General features: G+C 41.6%; 1 protein-coding gene across 8 annotated transcripts in view; it reads right to left on the bottom strand.

Annotated features, from left to right (window-relative positions):
* The window catches only part of LOC109880085 (bromodomain-containing protein 3), a 34144-nt gene extending 13913 nt beyond the window's left edge, over window positions 1-20231 (bottom strand). The window contains exons 1-11 of one of the 8 annotated variants that reach the window (XM_020472316.2): window positions 20008-20207; window positions 17697-18023; window positions 14343-14480; window positions 13850-13997; window positions 13554-13741; window positions 10086-10457; window positions 9698-9826; window positions 9418-9615; window positions 8978-9046; window positions 5194-5405; window positions 4632-4921 (exon numbers count right to left, since the gene is read on the bottom strand). In XM_020472316.2, coding sequence (XP_020327905.1) covers window positions 4632-4921; window positions 5194-5405; window positions 8978-9046; window positions 9418-9615; window positions 9698-9826; window positions 10086-10457; window positions 13554-13741; window positions 13850-13997; window positions 14343-14480; window positions 17697-17888 — 1936 coding nt within the window. In that variant the 5' untranslated portion in view covers window positions 17889-18023; window positions 20008-20207. Of the gene's footprint in view, window positions 1-4631; window positions 4922-5193; window positions 5406-8977; window positions 9047-9417; window positions 9616-9697; window positions 9827-10085; window positions 10458-13553; window positions 13742-13849; window positions 13998-14342; window positions 14481-17696; window positions 18024-20007 lie in introns of all 8 variants that reach the window. The other 7 variants (XM_020472319.2, XM_020472318.2, XM_031807395.1 and 4 more) reach the window with 7 other exon arrangements.

The raw sequence follows: 20231 nt of genomic DNA, 5'->3' as shown, positions 1-20231 counted from the left end.
TCCAACTTCAATTGTACATGTAAGGGATAAACACTGATGCTTTGTACATTATCTGGAAATAATGGATGACTTGGTCCTGCCCGTGTTTATTAGTTGAAATTGTACAGAGCAGAGGCGTTTATCCCGCTTATACCACGGTTGCCAAAGAAAACAAGCACACTGGTAAAAATGACGTGTAAATTCATACTATTTCATCCTTCCACTTAACCTGGTTAGTTCTATAGGTTAGGTTGCTGGAGAAGCTGACTTGTTCATTATATTTGTTTGATTGCTATGCAGGCTGGCAATGTTCTTATCCCTTTGCTTGCTAGCTAGTCATGTCAAATCTGCAGATAAAATTACATCAAAGTAGATGCATTTGCATAAGCTGTTTTCTAGTGCATTTATTTGGGTACATCCATGCTACTGTACATGCGTGTAGTGCCTGTTGAGGGATGACACGCACACAAAGTCAATTTAATCTATTTAACTAAAAGTTTTAAAATTAGAAAATGTCATGTATTTTTCTATGTTTATGTTGTTCGTATTTCAGTTGATAACTACAATATAACTACCTACATTTAAAATAATATTACTAACTACATTTAACAATGTTTTAGTGGGGGAAGGGTGGGGTAGAATTGAGTGGATTTGGGACATTGCTGGGCCAATTCTGGCCCAAAAATAGCAGCTTTGGCTCAGTTAAGGGCTCCCGAGTGGCGCAGCAGTCCAAGGCACTGCATCTCAGTGCTAAAGGTGTCACTACAGACCCTTGTTCGATTCCAGGCTGTATCACAACCGGCCGTGATCTGGAATCCCATAGGGCGGCACACAATTGGCCTTCCGTCGTCTAGCTTAGGTGTGGCCTGGGTAGGCCGTCATTGTAAATAAGAATTTGTTCTTAACTGACTTGCCTAGTTAAATAACACATAAAAACAAAAGTTCAGACTACCAGATCTGGGCCGAATGACTCGGGCCTAGTCTGTACTGTCATTCATTTCGGACTCGGGCCGGATAAGACTGCATTTGGCAATTTTCAGTTTGAATGCACAAAAGCATTCACTGTGAAAGTTGATAGGCTACATTTAATGCCATTCATATATAGCTATACGCAATTTATTGAATCGCTTCATGTTTTCTTGCGCAAACCGTGAGCAACACCTATCAAACTCAGACATGTCTCAAAACACAGGGATTTCGATTTGCACCGGACTAGTATTATCAGAGGACCTTGGAGTACGTTATTCTGGCTGGAATTGATGCTCTCCTGCCATGTTAAAAATGATTGACATAGTAGATTCGGACGGGATTAGAACTACAGATGTGGTGTTTTGTGCTCGTGCACATACACTACCGTTCAAAAGTTTGGGGTAACTTAGAAATGTCCTTGTTTTTGAAAGAAAAGCACAATTTTTGTCCATTAAAATAACATCAAATTGAATAACATCAGAAATATAGTGTAGACATGGTTAATGTTGACATGAGAAAATGTGCTTTTCTTTCAAAATGGTAGTGTAATTACATTACTGATCTCCCCCAGTAAAACAAATCCCGTCCGAATAGGGCACAATAGAGCCTGACCTATAGCACATCATAATCACATCAATAAATTGGTTATAACAATCTGAACACCATAACACGTGACAGAAAAATGGATGCCGAGGATGTGACAAAAACTCGAAACGGAGGTAAAGGGAAAGTTGTGTAGAATCATTTTGACTAGTTGTGAAAAATACTGGAAATCAAGAAAAAGAAGGTAAGGAGCAAGCGCTGATTATAGACCTAATTAAGTTGGAGTTCTCTTTCCTCACTTTTCTTAGAAAATAAGGCAAGGGCTGTTTTCCTCTGCATTGTTCTCAACACCAATATGCTTGTTAAATTTGCTTATATTCACATAGCAACATGGTCTAGGAAAAGGCGCCAATTCAACAGCACACTGATGTGTTTCTGAACTGCGGACAGCGGCCAATATCAAATGCAGGAGGAAGTGCATTTTATATCAAATAATGTTATTTTTATTAGTGTGGCACCATTGTTCTTATGTAATATAATATACAATTTCAGTAGCACGTCTTAGACTGATGGACTGTGTCATCCCCACGGCCTCCTCAATGAATCAGTTCACTCAGACAGGTGTTACGTACACCATGATATAAAAAAAATATATATGTTTTGCTACTGCTCTGCTAAAGAAATCTCGGTCTGACAACAGCCTATCGACCAAACAATCGACGAGTCGACTCACTGGGGTCTGCCCTAGTCCCATTCCATGTTTGTATTATTTCTAATGATTGTCTATCACTATGTGCCATCAGGGTGATTGCCCACGAAACTCAAACAAAAGAGGACCATGTTTCTTTTGATTTTCACGGATTTTATCCATAAAAGGATCCTTTGGAAGAAGCTATGATTACATTATTTGACATTTGTATCTTAAAAGCACAATTGAGAAATAATTTTGGCCTTACTCAGGAACTACTTTAGACACCATAATGTTTAATCTGTCATATGAACTTTACCATGGCGGTTAATATATATATATATATATATATATATATATATATATATATGATTTTCTTGCATTCATTTATGAATAAAGATCAATCTAAACATGAATATTGAAAAACATTTTCCAATATGTTGTTGATCATAATATAAATCTTACAGCAGGGGTTCTTAAACTTTTTTAGCTCGAGACCCAAATGAGAAATGAATCGTCCTCCTGTGACCCAAATCCAAAACGACCCAAATTAATTATAGATGTATTCTCATAACTCGCAATCCACCTCTCACATGCCCAGGGCCCACTTTGGGTCCTGACCAATAGTTGAAGAAAGAAAACTGATCGACAGGCACATTATATCAAAGTTCCAAAGTGGGATCTCACCTAGTTTTAGAGTTATGATAATGCTGCAATTTTTATGATCCAATCCCCTTGTAGCACATACAGATTAAACATGGAGTCTTAAAGGAGGCCTGGGTAAGGTCAAACTGTCACAAATGTTCCAACTTCAATTAAAGGAATAATCCACCCAAAACCAAAGTCATAAGATTTACAGTGTTAAATAAGCGGGAACAAGGTTATATATGTGGGAACAAGGTTATAACAAGGTTCGTAGCAGCATGTGAAAATCTGTTGCAGCACAAGTCGACTACAAAACCCATAATGTAATGCTATCAATTTAGGAGTCCACAATCTCATCATGTTCAACTTGCAGTTCCTCTCAGTCTGCCTCAATGTGCAGAGTGCAGACGTTGCTAGCTATGACAATGGCCCTTTCCTACAGACCCACAGGGGGCATTGTGTGATAGAGTTGAATCATTTGGTACACTGTTTAGATTGAGGACATCTAACTGAAATATATACTTTGTCATGACGATATAAACAGATGATGGTGATCTGGAGTGCAAGTAATTGTTTTAAAAGCGTTATGAAATGTTATGCTGTGTTTTTCCTCCCCATCTCCAGTGATGAGTACTGTATATGTATGACGCGTTCCTACACGATTTCCTGATTTCACAGACAGACCACTTAAAAGTTAAAACATGGTGAAAATAGTTATTTTACCCACTCATAAAACATTAGAAAAATTGACAGGAGTTTAGAGTTTATTTTCTGGGGGTGGATTATCCCTTTAATTATTTCTCAATTACACTTTCAGGCACAAATGTCAAATATCTGTCAACAATCCTTCAACGACCCTTCTATGGATGCAATTTCATGAAAATCCCCCAAATCATGGTCCTGTTCTAGTTCGGTGAGGAATCACTCATCATAAAGCTACTGGACAGTGATGACTCAAGTAGGTCTATGCCACTTCCTGACACGAGGACCTCCATGCCTAGACAGTCGCTAGGTCGGGGGGTAACTAATAATCGAAACTAGAGAAACATTAATTCTACAAAGCATCAACAAAACTGCCATCAAGGCCTCAAGTTCTCACGGGCCTAGTTTTCACTTGCCCATCTCTTGCCTATACTATTCTAGTCCATTTGGCAGCCTGTTGCACATTGTGAGCTCTGAAACACAGGTACCTTTGTCAAGCGGTTTCTTGTTGTGGTCCACTCACATCCCGTAGTCTCTTTTCTAACTCTTCTTTTCCTGAACCAGTTCTTCCTTAGAATTGGCACTGTTTTCCTCAATGCCCGCTGCGAGAGACACACAGTGCCCTGCAATAAGTTCCCACATGCTGTACCTTGCTGATGTGGTAACGAGCTGCACGTCTTGGTCTCTCTAACATCCAGTTTTTTTTCTGTGTTTTGGTGGTGGTAATGAGTCCACTTAAAATTCTATTGGACCAAAACAATAGTTCCAGTTCAAGTCAGCTTTGCTCTCTTGAATTAGGATACATTTCTGTTGTCGCATTCAACACAAGTACTCTACGTAAATTGCCAAACTGCTCTGCATACGAGAGACAATTTTATCTGAACTGAAAGCTAATTTTCAATGAACCACTAAAACCAGGCATGCAAAGAATGGGAGGGTGAGTAACCTCAGTTCAAAAGGGGGAGGAAGGAACAAATGCAAGGGAGCTTTAAATCATTTAGGCAACAGACAGAAAGGAGAGGTTTATCCCTGAAGCCGTAACCATTAGTGACTGGAGAAGGGAATCTGTGAAAACACCAAGAAAGAGTAATAGTTCACGACTTACGTAAAAGTTTCCGCTGCTTTTTCTGCAAACAGGACTTGACATATCGTTCGAGCTCACGAAGGGTTGAGGGTTTGAGTGTCTCAAAGTCTATCTCTATCTCGTCTGGATTGGAGTCACGCAACGATGGCTCCCGGGACTGAATGATGTGGACCACCCTGCCCAACTTCTCACCCGGAAGACGGTTGATGTCAAGGCTGAGCTGGCGCTTCTCGTCATACGACATGGGAAGGGATGGCTCCTCTTCTGACTCGTTGTTCGCCACCACCACCTTGGACCCTTTCTTCAGTTGCCTGAAATAGTTTTGGTCAGATATTTGTTAGGCCTACAGCTTTTGCCTCTCTCAGGATGTTCAGCTTAGCATGATTCGTGACAGACTGACATGTCTGGATCAGGCTACATGGGGATACGAGTTAAAGTGTAAACACAGCAGTGCGTAACACTGTTGCAACAAGGATTCATCCAAAAGCTAAAGTTACTGGCAGTATTGAGCAAATTACTTGTGATGCTCAGGACAGTGTGATGAATTACGAAATACAGATATGAAAGGACTGGGCAGTAGTACCTGGTAGCCACCACCATGCTGTTTGGTTTCCGGACTGGAGCCTTTTTCTGATTAGCTGGCTTGACTTGGGGTGCTGACTTGGGTTTCTTCTTGTCATCAGCTTTCCCCTTGTCCTTCTCTTTCTTCTTCTCTTTTTCCCTTTTCTCCCTTTTCTTTGGTTTACTTACTGGGGCCTGTGACAGAACAGCCAGCTGTTCGTGAACGGCCTTCAGCTGAGGAGAAAAGCAGAGTCAAGAGTCACCTATGAGTCCAGATGTTGGTGTATGTAGGGTGAAGCTGATGGAGGGACTGGGGCAAGATACTGGGAGTGATGGCAAAATACAGGCATCGATGGTTAGCTTAATGTGTGATGTTGGCACGTGTAACCTGTTGCAGAGAATTTGCACCATTATGTCTTGGACAATCTCATGTCACAATTATGACAGTGATATTAGTTATATTTTAGCCCTGGGAGGGACATTTTCTTTTCCCTTTGAAGGAGTCTCATTTTATAGCCAATTCATTGCTTGATTGACTTGGCTTTTGTTGCATCTTAAATCATCCTCAAGTTATCTTATTCATGCATAATGTGCATTCATTAATGGACTACACAGTACTCATGTTTCTGCATATCTTCTCAAATGAAAGCTCAAAATATTAAGAGGAAACAATCAAGTGTGTGATATGTATAATGTACATTGATTTATCTCAGAAAAACAGTAGAATACTGGCATGCAAATGAGGTGTCTCAATAAATATTTTCCCATTGGCCTGGGAAAAAAGCGGTAGGAAAAGCACACCGGGGCCACCCAGCCTGTACTGTAGCTATCTAACACTTTAAAACAAGATGCACATGCTGACTCCAAGTGACGCATTGACTGATTGCTTTTTGAAGAAACAAGTATGTAATATAGAACACAAAATATATATATATTAACTTTTAATTGAGAACACCCTAATAAAACTGAAATTTCCTGGTCTTCAGCACAAAAACATTGGTCTTTTTTATTCCACTTGAAAAAAGGAGGAAATATTTTAAGTTAAGCTACAATGCGGAAAAAGCATTTGAAATCATTGCCAGAATCATTAAAAAAACAAAACACTGCTAACACTATCACCATTCGCCACCAGCCAACACTGTCACAGTTTTATTAGTCGTATTTACAGGATACACATGGTTTACATCGTCCGACGAAATGCTTACCCCCATGAAAACTAACATTTCCTATAAAATAACAACACTAAAATAATGCAACAATGGAGGGAAAAAGTAACCATCAACAAAATCTTAGAAAGGACTCTAGGCCGACATGACAAAGAGCAAGCTGACTACTGAGGGAAAGATCATCTGCTAGGGATGGACAATAGTATTCGAATACTTTAACACGGAAAATTGTATTGCAATATCCATGTGACATTGTAACATACTACAAAGATATACCATTACATTTCAAATGATTAATTTAATAAAACAAACGTTTCAATGTAGTTTTTATGACATGAGCCCCATAAAAAGACTGGCAGCCGACGGGTAGCATTCAGTGGGTAGCTTGTTTTTAATGTTGGCCAATCAAATTGGCTCAATATAATTAAAAAAGTTAGAGATATTAGAAAGAGTAGGCTACAACGAGAAACCAACAGGTAAGCTGTTTAATCTTAATGGGGTTGGGTAGAAAGCGCAGCATGTACAGTGCATTCAGACCCCTTCCCCTATTCCATATTTTGCTACGTTACAGCCTTATTCAGAAATGGTTTAAATATATATTTTTTGACATCAATCTACACACAATACCCCAAAGCAAAAACAGGTTTTTAGAAATTTCTGCAAATTTCCAAAACTTTTTTTTTTTTTTTATGTACATACGTATTCAGACCTTTTGCTATGAAACTCAATAGAGCTCAGGTGCATCCTGTTTCCATTGATCATCCTTGAGATGTTTCTACAACTTGATTCGAGTCCACCTGTGGTAAATTCAATTGATTGGACATGATTTGGAAAGGCACACAACTGTCTATATGAGGTCTCACAAGCCATGAGGTCGAAGGAATTGTCTGTAGAGCGCCGAGACAGGATTGTGTCGAGGCACAGATCTGGGGAAGGGTACCAAAAACATTCTGCAGCATTGAAGGTCCAAAAACAGTGGCCTCCCTCATTCTTAAATGGAAGAAGTTTGAAACCACCAAGACTCTACCTAGAGCTGGCCGCCTGGCCAAACAGAGCAATCGGGGGAGAAGGGCCTTGTTCGGGGAGATGACTAAGAACCTGATGGTCACTCTGACAGAGCTCCTCTGTGGAGATGGAAGTACCTTCCAGAAGGATAACCATCTCTGCAGCACTCCACCAATCAGGCCTTTATGGTAGAGCGGCCAGACTGAAGCCACTCTTTAGTAAAAGGCAGAGTTTGCCAAAAGGACTGTCAGACCATTAGAAAGAAGATTCTCTGGTCTGATGAAACCAAATTGATATTTTTGGCCTCAATGCAAAGCGTCATGTCTAGAGGAAATCTGGCACCATCCCCTATGGTGAAGTATGGCGGTGGCAGCATTGTGCTGTGGGGATGATTTTCAGTGGCAGGGACTGGGAGACTAGTCATGATCGAGGGACATATGAAAGGAGCAAAGTACAGAGAGATCCTTGATGAAAACCTGCTCTAGAGCACTCAGGACCTCAGACTGGGGTGAAGGTACACCTTCCAACAGGGCAACAACCCTAAGCACACAGCCAAGACTTCGGGGCAAATCTCTGAATATACTTGAGTGGCCCAGCCAGAGCCTGGACTTGAACCTGATCAGACATCTCTGGAGACCTGAAAATAGCTATGCAGCAACTCTCCCCATCCAACCTGACAGAGTTTAAGAGGATCTGCAGAGAAGAATGGGAGAAAATCCCCAAATACAGGTGTGCCAAGCTTGTAGCGTCATATCCAAGAAGACTCAAGGCTGTAATCACTGCCAAAGGTGCTTCAACAAAGTACTGAGTAACGGGTCTGAACACTTACATAAATGCGATTTCAGTTCACTTTTTTTTTTTATATATATAAATGTGCAAAAATGTCTAAAAACAACATTTTTGCCTTTCATTATTGGGTTTTGTGTGGAGATTGATAAAAAAAATGTTTAATCAATTTTAGAATACGGCTGTAACGTAACAAAATATGGGAAAAAAAATCTGAAGTCTGAATACCTTCCGAATGCACTGTAGCCTCAATTAGCCTAGCTTAGCTAGCTAGCTTGTCTGGGCTAATCCAGTCAAGAAAGGCACGGTTATATCATAGGAGGCGCTATAGGAGGACAGGCTCATTGTAATGGCTGGAATGGAGTCAAATATGTTTCCATGTGTTTGATGCATTTGGTACCATTCCATTCCAGCCATTACAATGAGCTCATTCTCCTCCCACCAGCCTCCTCTGTGTTTTATGGGATGGTAAATAACATTGGGGCTGCTACAAGTTAGTTAGTCTTGGCTGTAGTCGAGTTGCCTTGGCTAAAGTTACTTGGTCTCTCTCTCCCCTCCGTCTGCTCGGCTTGCTCCCATCTCACACACAACGGCCCCTCCGCAGCTGCAGCAATAGCGTACCAATGCCTCTCCCTCACGCAGCAGTGCTCAGATGAAAAACATTTAAAAAACACATGTATTTCGAATATCCGGATATCCCACATTTTATTTCAAACCCCCATCCCTACCATCTACCAAGCACACTTACAATCCGTTTCAGAGTGCTGGTCCCTCTACCGCTCTTTCAACAAGGTGCAATACAAAAATATAAATAGTTTTGTGGGGACGGGGAAGTAAGAGATAAATCACCTGAAAACGTTTGGCACACCCGTTTTTTTTCCCCGCCCTGTTACCATTGGGGTGCTCCACAGTGATTTGCTGGTAAGAAAGCCAAAGGGGAAATCAGTGGACAAAGATAGAAAACTCCAAAGATCATGTTAACATCCTAGCAGCACAACAAACTATTTCATCATCAGAGCTAAATATTGTCACCATTGGTATGAATTAAATGTAAAACATTGCTCTAAAATGTGAGCTCTACAGTTACAGTATGCAAGCCAAGATATTCTAACAGTTTGTGGCGGTAGAGGGTTAACTATGTCACTTTTACTGTGGATCTCTGAACATCATGTAGTGGCTTTGATTTTTAAGTGGTAGCGGTCTAAATCTGATGTGGGGGACGAAGGAGGCATCTCCCTGTTCATCCATCCACGGGTTTTGGATCTTGGTCCTTGGTTGTGAGAACCCACCTGTTCCGAACCCACCTGTTCCTGCAGTTCGGCGAGCCGCGTGGCCCGCTCCTCCTCTGAGTCCGAGCTCTCCGAGCTGGAGGTGTTGCCGCTGCTCTCACTGCTCTCTGTACTCTTGCTTACCACCGGCGTGGTGGAGGGCTGGGTGGCGTCAACAGGCTCGTCTGGCATCTTGGCAAATCGCATCTCAAACACATCCTGAGAAACAAGAAGACAAGGGGCAGTTCAACTGACAGTGCTCCAATGAGGTGAGTTAAAGATCTGATGAACTTTATCCTACCTGTAGCTTCCTGGCCATGGCTACAACCTCGTGGTCGGGGGGGTTGTACTTGTAGCAATTTGAGAACATTAACCGGACGTCCGTTGCAAAGCTTTGGGCATCTTGGTAATCTTGACTGTCAATTTTTTTCTGTGGACACAGCGCAAACAGTCAGTCTTATTACTGAGAAAGCTCTCTCTTCAAAACTCAAAAGCAAATCTACTAGCAAAACAAATGTAATCATCCTCCCCTTAGCTGTTACGGTGTCGACTGTCGTTCAGGGACAGTTTTAATCACGAAATTAAAAAAACAGGGTCAAATTATTTTCTTCCACCAAGTAAACAGCCAGGCTTTGGAGGGCAATTTAGAAGAGTTAGGAGTGAGTCGAGGGAGTGAATAGGGGACCTACTTTGACAGTGCTGAGGTCCATGGGGTGCTTGATGATCTCATGGTAGTCATGCAGTTCAAGCGCCTCCGCATCTACAGGCTTATAGAAAGGCCAAGCGTAGGCTGCGTGCTTCTTGGAGAGCATCTCCTTCAGGATGAAGTCGCAGTGCTTGAGCTGCTCGCCGGGCTTGCCTTTCTTGCCACCGAGCAGTGGCACCTCTCCGTCCTCGGTGCCCTTCTTGGGGGGCTTGACGGGTCGCACCGTGCTCTCCCGCCTGGATGAGACTTTCCCCTGTTGGGATTCCAGGAGCTGGGTAGGAGAGTCACTTCTACTGGCCGAGATTGCTGAGGTTGTGGGAGTTGTTGTGTCTGCTTTCCGCTTCACCCCCTTTTTCTGTGAAAATGACCAAACAAAGACATCAGTGGCTTGCTTCTCTTTATCAAGATATGGCATATTCCACATTTTCTGATTTCTAATAAATTATTACATCCTAAGACAACATTTTGAGGAGCAGAATTGTAAAATACGTTCCCCACACGAAATCCCATTAGACTGTAGAATTAAATAAAAAGACCCCCGGGAGAGACCTGTCTTCCCGGACTTAACATGACATTTTTTATATAATTCAAAATAAATGACATACATACAGATGAAGTCAGAAGTTTACATACACCTTAGCCAAATACATTTAAACTCAGTTCACAATTCCTGACATTTAATCCTAGTAAAATTCCCTGTGTTAGGTCAGTTAGGATCACCACTTTATTTTAAGAATGTGAAATGTCAGAATAATAGTGGAGAGTGATTTATTTCAGCTTGTATTTCTATCATTACATTCCCAGTGGGTCAGAAGTTTACATACACTCAATTAGTATTTGGTGCCATTGCCTTTAAAATTGTTTAACTTGGGTCAAACATGTTGGGTAGCCTTCCACAAGCTTCCCACAATAAGTTGGGTGAATTTTGGCCCATTCCTCCTGACAGAGCAGGCGTAACCGAGTCAGGTTTGTAGGCTTCCTTGCTCACACACGATTTTTCAGTTCTGCCCCAAAAAATGTCTATAGGATTGAGGTCAGGGGTTTGTGATGTGGCAAAATGGCTGAAGGACAACAACTTTGGAAGTATGCTTGGGGTACTTGTCCATTAGAAAAGACCCATTTGCAACCAAGCTTTAACTTTCTGATTGATGTCTTGAGATGTTGCTTCAATATATCCACATCATTTTCCTTACTCGTGATGCAATCTATTTTGTGAAGTGCACCAGTCCCTCGTGCAGCAAAGCACCCCCACAACATGATGCTGCCACCCCCGTGCTTCACAGATGGGATGGTGTTCTTTGGCTTGCAAGCCTCCCCCTTTTTCCTCCAAACATAACAATGGTCATTAAGGCCAAATAGTTATTTTTGTTTCATCAGACCAGAGGACAATTCTCCAAAAAGTATAATCTTTGTCCCCATGTGCAGTTGCAAACTGTAGTCTGGCTTTTTATGGCGGTTTTGGGGCAGTGGCTTCTTCCTTGGTGAGCGGCCTTTCAGGATATGTCAATATAGGACTCGTTTTACTGTGGATATAGATACTTTTGTACCCGTTTCCTCCAGCATCTTCACAGGGTCCTTTGTTGTTGTTCTGGGATTGAATTGCACTTTTCGCACCAAAGTACATTCATCTCTAGGAGACAGAACGCGTCTCCTTCCTGAGCGGTATGATGGCTGCGTGGTCCAATGGTGTTTATAATTTCATACTATTGTTTGTACAGATGAACGTGGTACCTTCAGGCGTTTGGAAAATGCCCCCAAGGATGAACCAGACTTGTGGAAGTCTACAATTTGTTTGTCTGAGGTCTTGGCTGATTTCTTTTGATTTTCCCATGATGTCAAGCAGGCCTTGAAATGCATCCACAGGTACACCTCCAATTGACTCAAATTATGTCAATTAGCCTATCAGAAGCTTCTAAAGCCATGACATCATTTTCAAGAATTTTCCAAGCTGTTTAAAAGGTACCGTCAACTTAGTGTATGTAAACTTCTGACCCACTGGAATTGTGATAGTGAATTATAAAAGTGAAATAATCTGTCTGTAAACAATTGTTGGAAAAATGACCTGTGTCATGCACAATGTAGATGTCCTAACTGACTTATCAAAACTATAGTTTGTTAACCACTCTTGGGTAGTGGGCAGTATTTTCACATCCGGATGAAAAGCGGGCCCAAAGTAAACTGCCTGTTATTCAGGCCCAGAAGCTAGGATATGCATATAATTGGTAGATTTGGATAGAAAACGCTCTAGTTTCTAAAACTGTTAAAATAATGCCTGTGAGTATAACAGTATAACAGCGAAACCCCGAGGACAAACCATCTCCCCCCAAAACAAAACCACCTTTTGCAGCAATTACAGTCTCTTGGGGTATGTCTCTATAAGCTTGGCACAGCTAGCCACTGGGATGTTTTCCCCCATTCTTCAAGGCAAAACTGCTCCAGCTCCTTCAAGTTGGATGGGTTCCGCTGGTGTACAGCAATCTTTAAGTCATACCACAGCTTCTCAATTGGATTGAAGTCTGGGCTTTGACTTGGCCATTCCAAGACATTTAAATGTTTCCCCTTAAACCACTCGAGTGTTGCTTTAGCAGTATGCTTACAGTCATTGTCCTGCTGGAAGGTGAACCTCTGTCCCAGTCTCAAATCTCTGGAAGATTGAAACAGGTTTCCCCTCAAGAATTTCCCTGTATTTAGCCCCATCCATCATTCCTTCAATTCTGACCAGTTTCAAAGTTGCTGCCACCTCCATGCTTTACTGTGGGGATGGTGTTCACAGGGTGATGAGGTATTGTGTTGGTGCCAGACATAGCGTTTTCCTTAAATCTGACTGGAGTACCTTCTTCCATATGTTTGGGGAGTCTCCTACATGGGATGTTCAAAGTTGTGGATATTTGTTTTTTTAGAACCCAACCCTGATCTGTACTTCTCTACAACTTTGTCCCTGACCCGTTTGGAGACCTCATTGGTCTTCCTTGTGCCGCTTGCTTGGTGGTGCCCCTTGCTTAGTGGTGTTGCCGACTCTGGGGACTTTCAGAACAGGTGTATATATACTGAGATCATGTGAAATCATGTGACACTTAAATAAAGTCCACCTGTGTACAATATAACTAATTATGTGACTTCTGAAGGTAATTGGTTGCACCAGATCTTATTTAGGGGCTTCATAGCAAAAGGGGTGAATACATATGCATGCACCACTTTAAACAAGTTATTTTTTTCATTTCACTTCACCAATTTGGACTATTTTGTGTATGTCCATTACATGAAATCCAAATAAAAATGAATTTAAATTGTAGGTTGTAATGCAACAAGAAAGGGAAACCGCCAAGGGGGATGAATACTTTTGCAAGGCACTGTACACATTTTCACAAACACTAATGACATCACACTTGCTCACACCCACATATTCACACCCAACGCTGTTTCCAATACCTGAAAGACTTTCTGGACTTACTTTGATGACTGGCTGTGCTGTGGGAACCACAGCCATCATGGAGGCAGCGGGAGACACAGCTTGGACAGGGATAACAGAGATGGTTGGCACTGGCGTGGCTGCTATGACAGGAGTCTGACACACAGGTGGAGGGGAGCTGGGATAAGTGGATGGGGGTGAATCTGTTGGCTCAGCCTCTGCTTGGCTGCCTGAAAGGAAGACGCAGGAAGCAAACTTTTGTAAGCGACAGACATTTCACCTCAAACAACTTTTCCTCAGCGCACAAGTCCCTCCCAACTGTGAAAGGATGGCGTTACCTGCACTAATAGGCCCTCCTGGTTTGTGGGCAGCTTTAACTTTGGGGGCCGGTGGTAGCAGCTCCACCTCCTCCTGAGGCATTTGAGCCACTTTCTGTAAGAAGATTTTCTCCAGAGCTTGGGCCATCAGCACAATGTCATCTGTAGGCTGTGGGAATACAAGAGGGAATGAGTTATGGGTCAAGATGAAGGCGAAGGTCAGACGGAGCACCTGATCAAAATTATCAGTTACAGTATCAATAATACCTAGAAAGGTGATGGGGCGCCTCTAGACAGAGTAGAGAAAGTGTAAATACTTTTCAAATCCCAATCCTCATCTTGATGAGTCAAAATAATGTACACAAGTTAAAATCAATGTCACTGGAAAACTGTGTGTGTACATGTCAGTTTATGTGATCCTGTGAAAAAACAAAAAGGAAGTATGCTCTTTGAACTACTTGTTATTGCTGTTTTTTGTATTTCGATTTGGAATGAATGGTAAAGGAGAATTTACCTTGTTGTAGATGTAACAGTTGGTAAACATTGTGTTGAAGTCCTGCATGCACTCGCTGGCACTCCAATAGTAGTTATTCTCTAGCCTCTTCTTTATTGTTCCCATGTCCATTGGGCTCTTGATAACTTTATGATAGTCCTATATGGTAGCATCAATTGGAAAAAAACATTCAATATGAGGGAGCAATACAAATAAATGGCCAGGAAATAAAAATGTTTTAAGATGAATGTTGAACAATGAGGGGTTCATCCTTTCACACATCGTAATGTTACTACTACTTAGGAACCACACAAAAATGTACATACATCCACACAGTGCATTTACATTCAAATATAAGAGCCTACTTCTACCCAGAGCCAAATGTAGCATTAAAGCTAGAATCCTTAGCTGTTACATCCATTTCTGGACTTATAAATGAATGACATATACCCATTGATGCTTTGAGAATATCTTATAAATGCCTCATGCCCCTATTAGAACCCAAAATATAAGCTTGTTTTACTCCAATGTTTGTAAAAGTCTAATCTAAACAAACACTACATAGCCTCAAAACATGGTTTAAAGGTCCAAAGCAGACCTTTTTATTTCAAAATAATTTCTGGGTAACTAAGTACCTTACTGTGATTGTTTTCAATTAAAATGGTGAAAAATAAACAAAAATAGCTTCTTAGCAAAGTGCCATTTCTCAAGAAGTTTGCTAGGACTGTCTGGGAGTGGTCTGAGTGGGGAGTGGAGAACTGAAAATGAGCCGTCATGGGCGGAGATGTTTGGAATGTTTGGATGTTCTTATGGGTCTGGCACCAGGCAGGCCAAAACTTCATCCCACCAAAACAGTCCTTTCAGTACAAGGGAATTATAATTTTTCACATTCTAGCATTTAGTCTGTTAGTCAACCGAGATTGTTTTAGTCGAGCGGGAACAAATAATATAAACTCAGTAACAAAAGAACGTCCCTTTTTCAGGACTCTGTCTTTCAAAGATAATTCGTAAAAATCCAAAGAACTTCATTGTAAAGGGTTTAAACACCATTTCCCATGCTTGTTCAATGAACCGTAAACAATTAATGCACCTGTGGAATGGTCGTTAAGACACTAAGCTTACAGATGGTAGTCAATTCAGGTCACAGTTATGAAAACTTAGGACACTAAAGAGGCCTTTCTACTGACTCTGAAAAACAACAAAAGAAATATGCCCAGGGTCCCTGCTCATCTGTGTGAATGTACCTTAGACGTGCTGCAAGGAGGCATGAGGACTGCAGATGTGGCCAGGGCAATAAATTGCAATGTCCGTACTGTGAGACGGGTAAGACAGCACTACAGGGAGACAGGGCGGACAGCTGATCGTCCTCGCAGTGGCAGACCACATGTAACAACACCTGCACAGGATCGGTACATCCAAACATCACACCTGCAGGACAGGTAACAACAACTGCACCAGGGACGCACAATCCCTCCATCAGTGCTCAGACTGTCCACAATAGGCTGAGAGAGGCTGGACTGAGGGCTTGTAGGCCTGTTGTAAGGCAGGTCCTCACCAGACGTCACCGGCAACGTTGCCTATGGGCACAAACCCGTCGCTGGACCAGACAGGAATGGCAAAAAGTGCTCTTCACTGACGAGTCGCGGTTTTGTCTCACCAGGGGTGAAGGTCGGATTGACGTTTATTGCCAAAGGAATGAGCGTTACACCGGGATCGATTTGGAGGTGGAGGGTCCGTCATGGTCTGGGGCGGTGTGTCACAGCATCATCGGACTGAGCTTGTCGTCATTGCAGGCAATCTCAATGCTTTGCATTACAGGAAAGACATCCTCCTCCCTCATGTGGTACCCTTTCTGCAGGCTCATCCTGACATGACCCTCCAGCATGACAATGCCATCAGGCTCGTTCTGTGCGTGATTTCTTGCAAGACAGGAATGTCAGTGTTCTGCCACGGCCAGCGAAGAGCCCGGATCTCAATCCCATTGCGCACATCTGGAACCTGTTGGATCGGAGGGTGAGGGCTAGGGCCATTCCCCCCAGAAATGTCAGGGAACTTGCAGGTGCCTTGATGGAAGTGGGGTAACATCTCACAGCAAGAACTGGCAAATCTGGTGCTGTCTATGAGGAGGAGATGCACTTCAGTACTTAATGCAGCTGGTGGCCACACCAGATACTGACTATTACTTTTGATTTTGACCCCCCCTTTGTTCAGGGACACATTATTCCATTTCTGTTAGTCATGTCTGTGGAACTTATTCAACAACTGAGACATAAACTGAACCTTGTTTTGGTCATACAAATATTTACACATGTTAAGTTTGCTGAAAATAAACGCAGTTGACAGTGAGAGGACATTTCTTTTTTAGCTGAGTTTTAAAAAATCCATTTAAAAAAATCCTTTGTTTCCATCTACAATAGTCATTTACAACATTAACGTCTACACTGTATTTCTGATCAATTTGATGTTATTTTAATGCCACACAACCAGGTCCATGCCACACAGCCAAATCAATCAAGATGTGGATGGAGGACCACCAGATCAAGACCCTGTCACGGTCAGCCCAATCTCCAGACCTGAACCCCAATTGAAAACCTCTGGAATGTGATCAAGAGGAAGATGGATGGTCACAAGCCATCAAACAAAGCCGAGCTGCTTGAATTTCTGCTCCAGGAGTGGCATAAAGTCACCCAACATCAATGTGAAAGACTGGTGGAGAGCATGCAAAGACACATGAAAGCTGTGTTTGAAAATCAGGGTTATTCCACCAAATATTGATTTCTGAACTCTTCCTAAGTTAAAACATAAGTATTGTGTTTAGAAATTAATTAACTTATTTCTTTGCATTATTCAAGGTCTGACAACACTGCATCTTTTTTTGTTATTTTGAACAGTTGTCATTTTCTGATAATAAATTATCTAAATGACAATATTTTTATTTGGAATTTGGGAGAAAGATTGTCAGTAATTTATAGGATAAAACAAAAATGTTCATTTTACCCAAACACCTGGCAACATTAGATGAGTAATGGCAGAATCTACGAAAGCCAGCAGGAGAGGGAGGAGAATAGTAGGGTCAGGTTACGTTTAAAAAAAATTCTGGTTATCTAGATCTCTGGCGCACTCTTGCGGCACTTGTCTTATTTCATCAACCTGTAAGCTTAAAGCATCAGACAAGCGCAATGCATATATTTGATGTTATATGGAAAAATACACTTTAAAAATGTTGACCAGTAAATTGGTCGAAAAAACACAACTTTCGGTGGACCAAGGTTTTTTTCTGTTGGGGACAGTCCTACTAGCTTAAAGGATCTGCTTCTACCTATTACTAACTACCAATAACAAAAGAGAAAACTACGGAGTGTGGACTCGACTTACAGCAAGACATAATTTGATGGTATCCACAGGCGTATAAAAGGGCCACGCAAACTGATGTTTCCATAGAGTCTTCACCACAACATTCTGCATGTACTGTAGTTGGTTAGTTTTCCTGCCAGGCTTGTTGGGGTTGAAGAACTCTGGTGGCGGTGGATTAACAAGCGTCGGGACGGCCGCAGGAACAGCCGACATACTGGCAACAGGAGAACACTTCTTCCCAGTTCTGCAAAACGTCTGAGTGTTTTCAATGGATACTTTGCACCTCTTTCAGCTCCGTATTCCTCCAGCAGTACACACATCCCATCTCATGACCTGAGTGTCCGTGCCCTGCAAAACAAAATAAACAAATATTGGAAATAGAAAATGAAGGGAGCTGCAGTTCAGAAAATATGAGACACTCAGAGTTCAAGATAGCATCCTCACAGACAGTAAAGTTTACTTGAGTCAATTAGGCTAACATTTTATGACAAAGACTTTGAGCTATCAGTGGTAGCTAAATTATATACAAAAAAATGTCATTAATAAAAAATGTGAGTACACATTACATCTAGCCTAAGTAATATAGCCTGCACAGACACCTGATCACTTAGAATTTGTCAAATGGGCAAAGAATTTAGCATTTAGCTGGGCAACAGCTAGCTAGATTGTTACACCAGATAATGTACCCCCAAAAATTGGTATCCATTACTGGGAGTTACAGGTTAGGTACTGTTTGCTATACAAAGAGTGGGTCTAATCCTGAATGCTGGTTGGTTAAAAACGCATTCCAGCCGGAGTCTATTCCACAAATTTACCGCCTGCTAAATCAATGACGTTTGTATAAACCTTACTGTCCGTCTCTCCAACATTTGCAACATAGTTTCAATATTCAAATCTCCAAGGGTCTCATAATAATGAACGTGTAAGGGTCGGGAGGAGAGAGGCAGGCAGCGTTTCTCAGCCTGTAGAAATCATGAATCAGCTGCCATAGTTTTTATGGATATATACAAAGAAATGTCAATTGAAAAAAAGGTATAAAGAAACGAAGTGCATCTAGTTTGCAGTCTTCCAGACAACACCCGTGCCAATATATCCTCCAAACACCGGCTTCTCGGGCATTTTCATTTACTGTAAGTGTAGCACAGAATATTTCCGACCGACCTTAACAATACTTTCTTCATTCTCAATTCGCCCAAAATGTAGAATCTAAAATGTCCGTGTCCAGTTGCAGGTGGAGCGTTAAAACTAAGAAAATGCTCCATTATTAAAATAAATGTTTCCTCCATGAAGTCATCCAACAATATGTACGCTGCCAATATTCTCCTATTAATCGAAACAGGTGGGTGTCCACCTCAAAGTGCTGCATGTCATGACAGCCCTGTCTCGATAAATGAGAGAACACTTGAAAGAGACAAGATGGCAGTGTATACACATTGTTGGATTACTTCATGGAGCAAACATGCATTTTATTTTAATAACGGAGCATTTTCAAAATTCAAACGGACCCCCTGAAACTAATTTTATGGGACTCCCGTTTCCACAAATCGAGAACGAAGATTGTATAGCCAATACCAGTTTAGCATAACATTATCTTGCAGCTTCTGTATAGGCAAACCTGTAATTACATTATATGGTGTTACAATCTGTAGCTACACCAAACAGTACCAAACCTGTAACTCCCAGTAATGGATACCAACAATATTTGGTTAAATCACATCTGTAGCTAGGCAACAACGATGCAGAGATAAAACATTCCCAAAAGCACATTTTCCCCCCTATGGTACGTCCAAAATCTGACACGCTTAGCAATTAAAATGCATATTGCTAAATGTACACAACTTCTTATCCACCCTTTATCTCACAAAATAGTAGCTATTTTACATGTAGCGATGGCGTGCATGATGATTACGTAGCATCACAATCTATTCCTTTAAAAAGATGGCGGGCAGGGCAACGCAATGCTAGCTTGCTAACTATCCTCTCAATCGGCAAAATCCTAAATGTGCATGCCATGCAAAGAGCTAGCTAGCAACGTACATACTCCACTAGTTCGCGTGAAGTAGCTACACGTAAAATGTTGAGTGGTGTGTTATAGAAGAGCTGAACATGATATAATTCGATAGACAGCTTCCCATTTACACTTCGCATATGATACATGTAGCTTAAGCTACTAGCCTATCAAATCCTAGCTGCTTTGTAGCTGTGCATTGTTTCAAGGCGCCGAGCGGGCCGGCCGAATCAGAAAACAACCTAGATTTAATGTATTTGAGAAACACTTAGATATGTATCCTGTCCTTTAAATTACACAAACCAGAACAAAACAACATTTTACTTTATCACTCTCTCCTCAAATGGCTCCAGTGGTGGTTCGCTCGCTGTTTTCAGGTACCTTTTATTTCAGCGAAGTAGCTAGCATATTAGATGAGTTATCAGCATAGAGCTAGATAGAGGACAAATATTTTTTTGTATCTGTTCCATTATAGCGTCTGTGGCAGCGCCATTAGACTATCTCCAATGTGAAGAGGTCAATTTTCTTCTTCACGATTGGCTGATCAC

This window comes from Oncorhynchus kisutch, linkage group LG3 (assembly GCF_002021735.2).
Source record: "Oncorhynchus kisutch isolate 150728-3 linkage group LG3, Okis_V2, whole genome shotgun sequence".
Classification (NCBI taxonomy): domain Eukaryota; kingdom Metazoa; phylum Chordata; class Actinopteri; order Salmoniformes; family Salmonidae; genus Oncorhynchus; species Oncorhynchus kisutch.
Note: the sequence above shows the minus strand (reverse complement) of the source record. Positions and strands in the feature narration are given on the sequence as shown.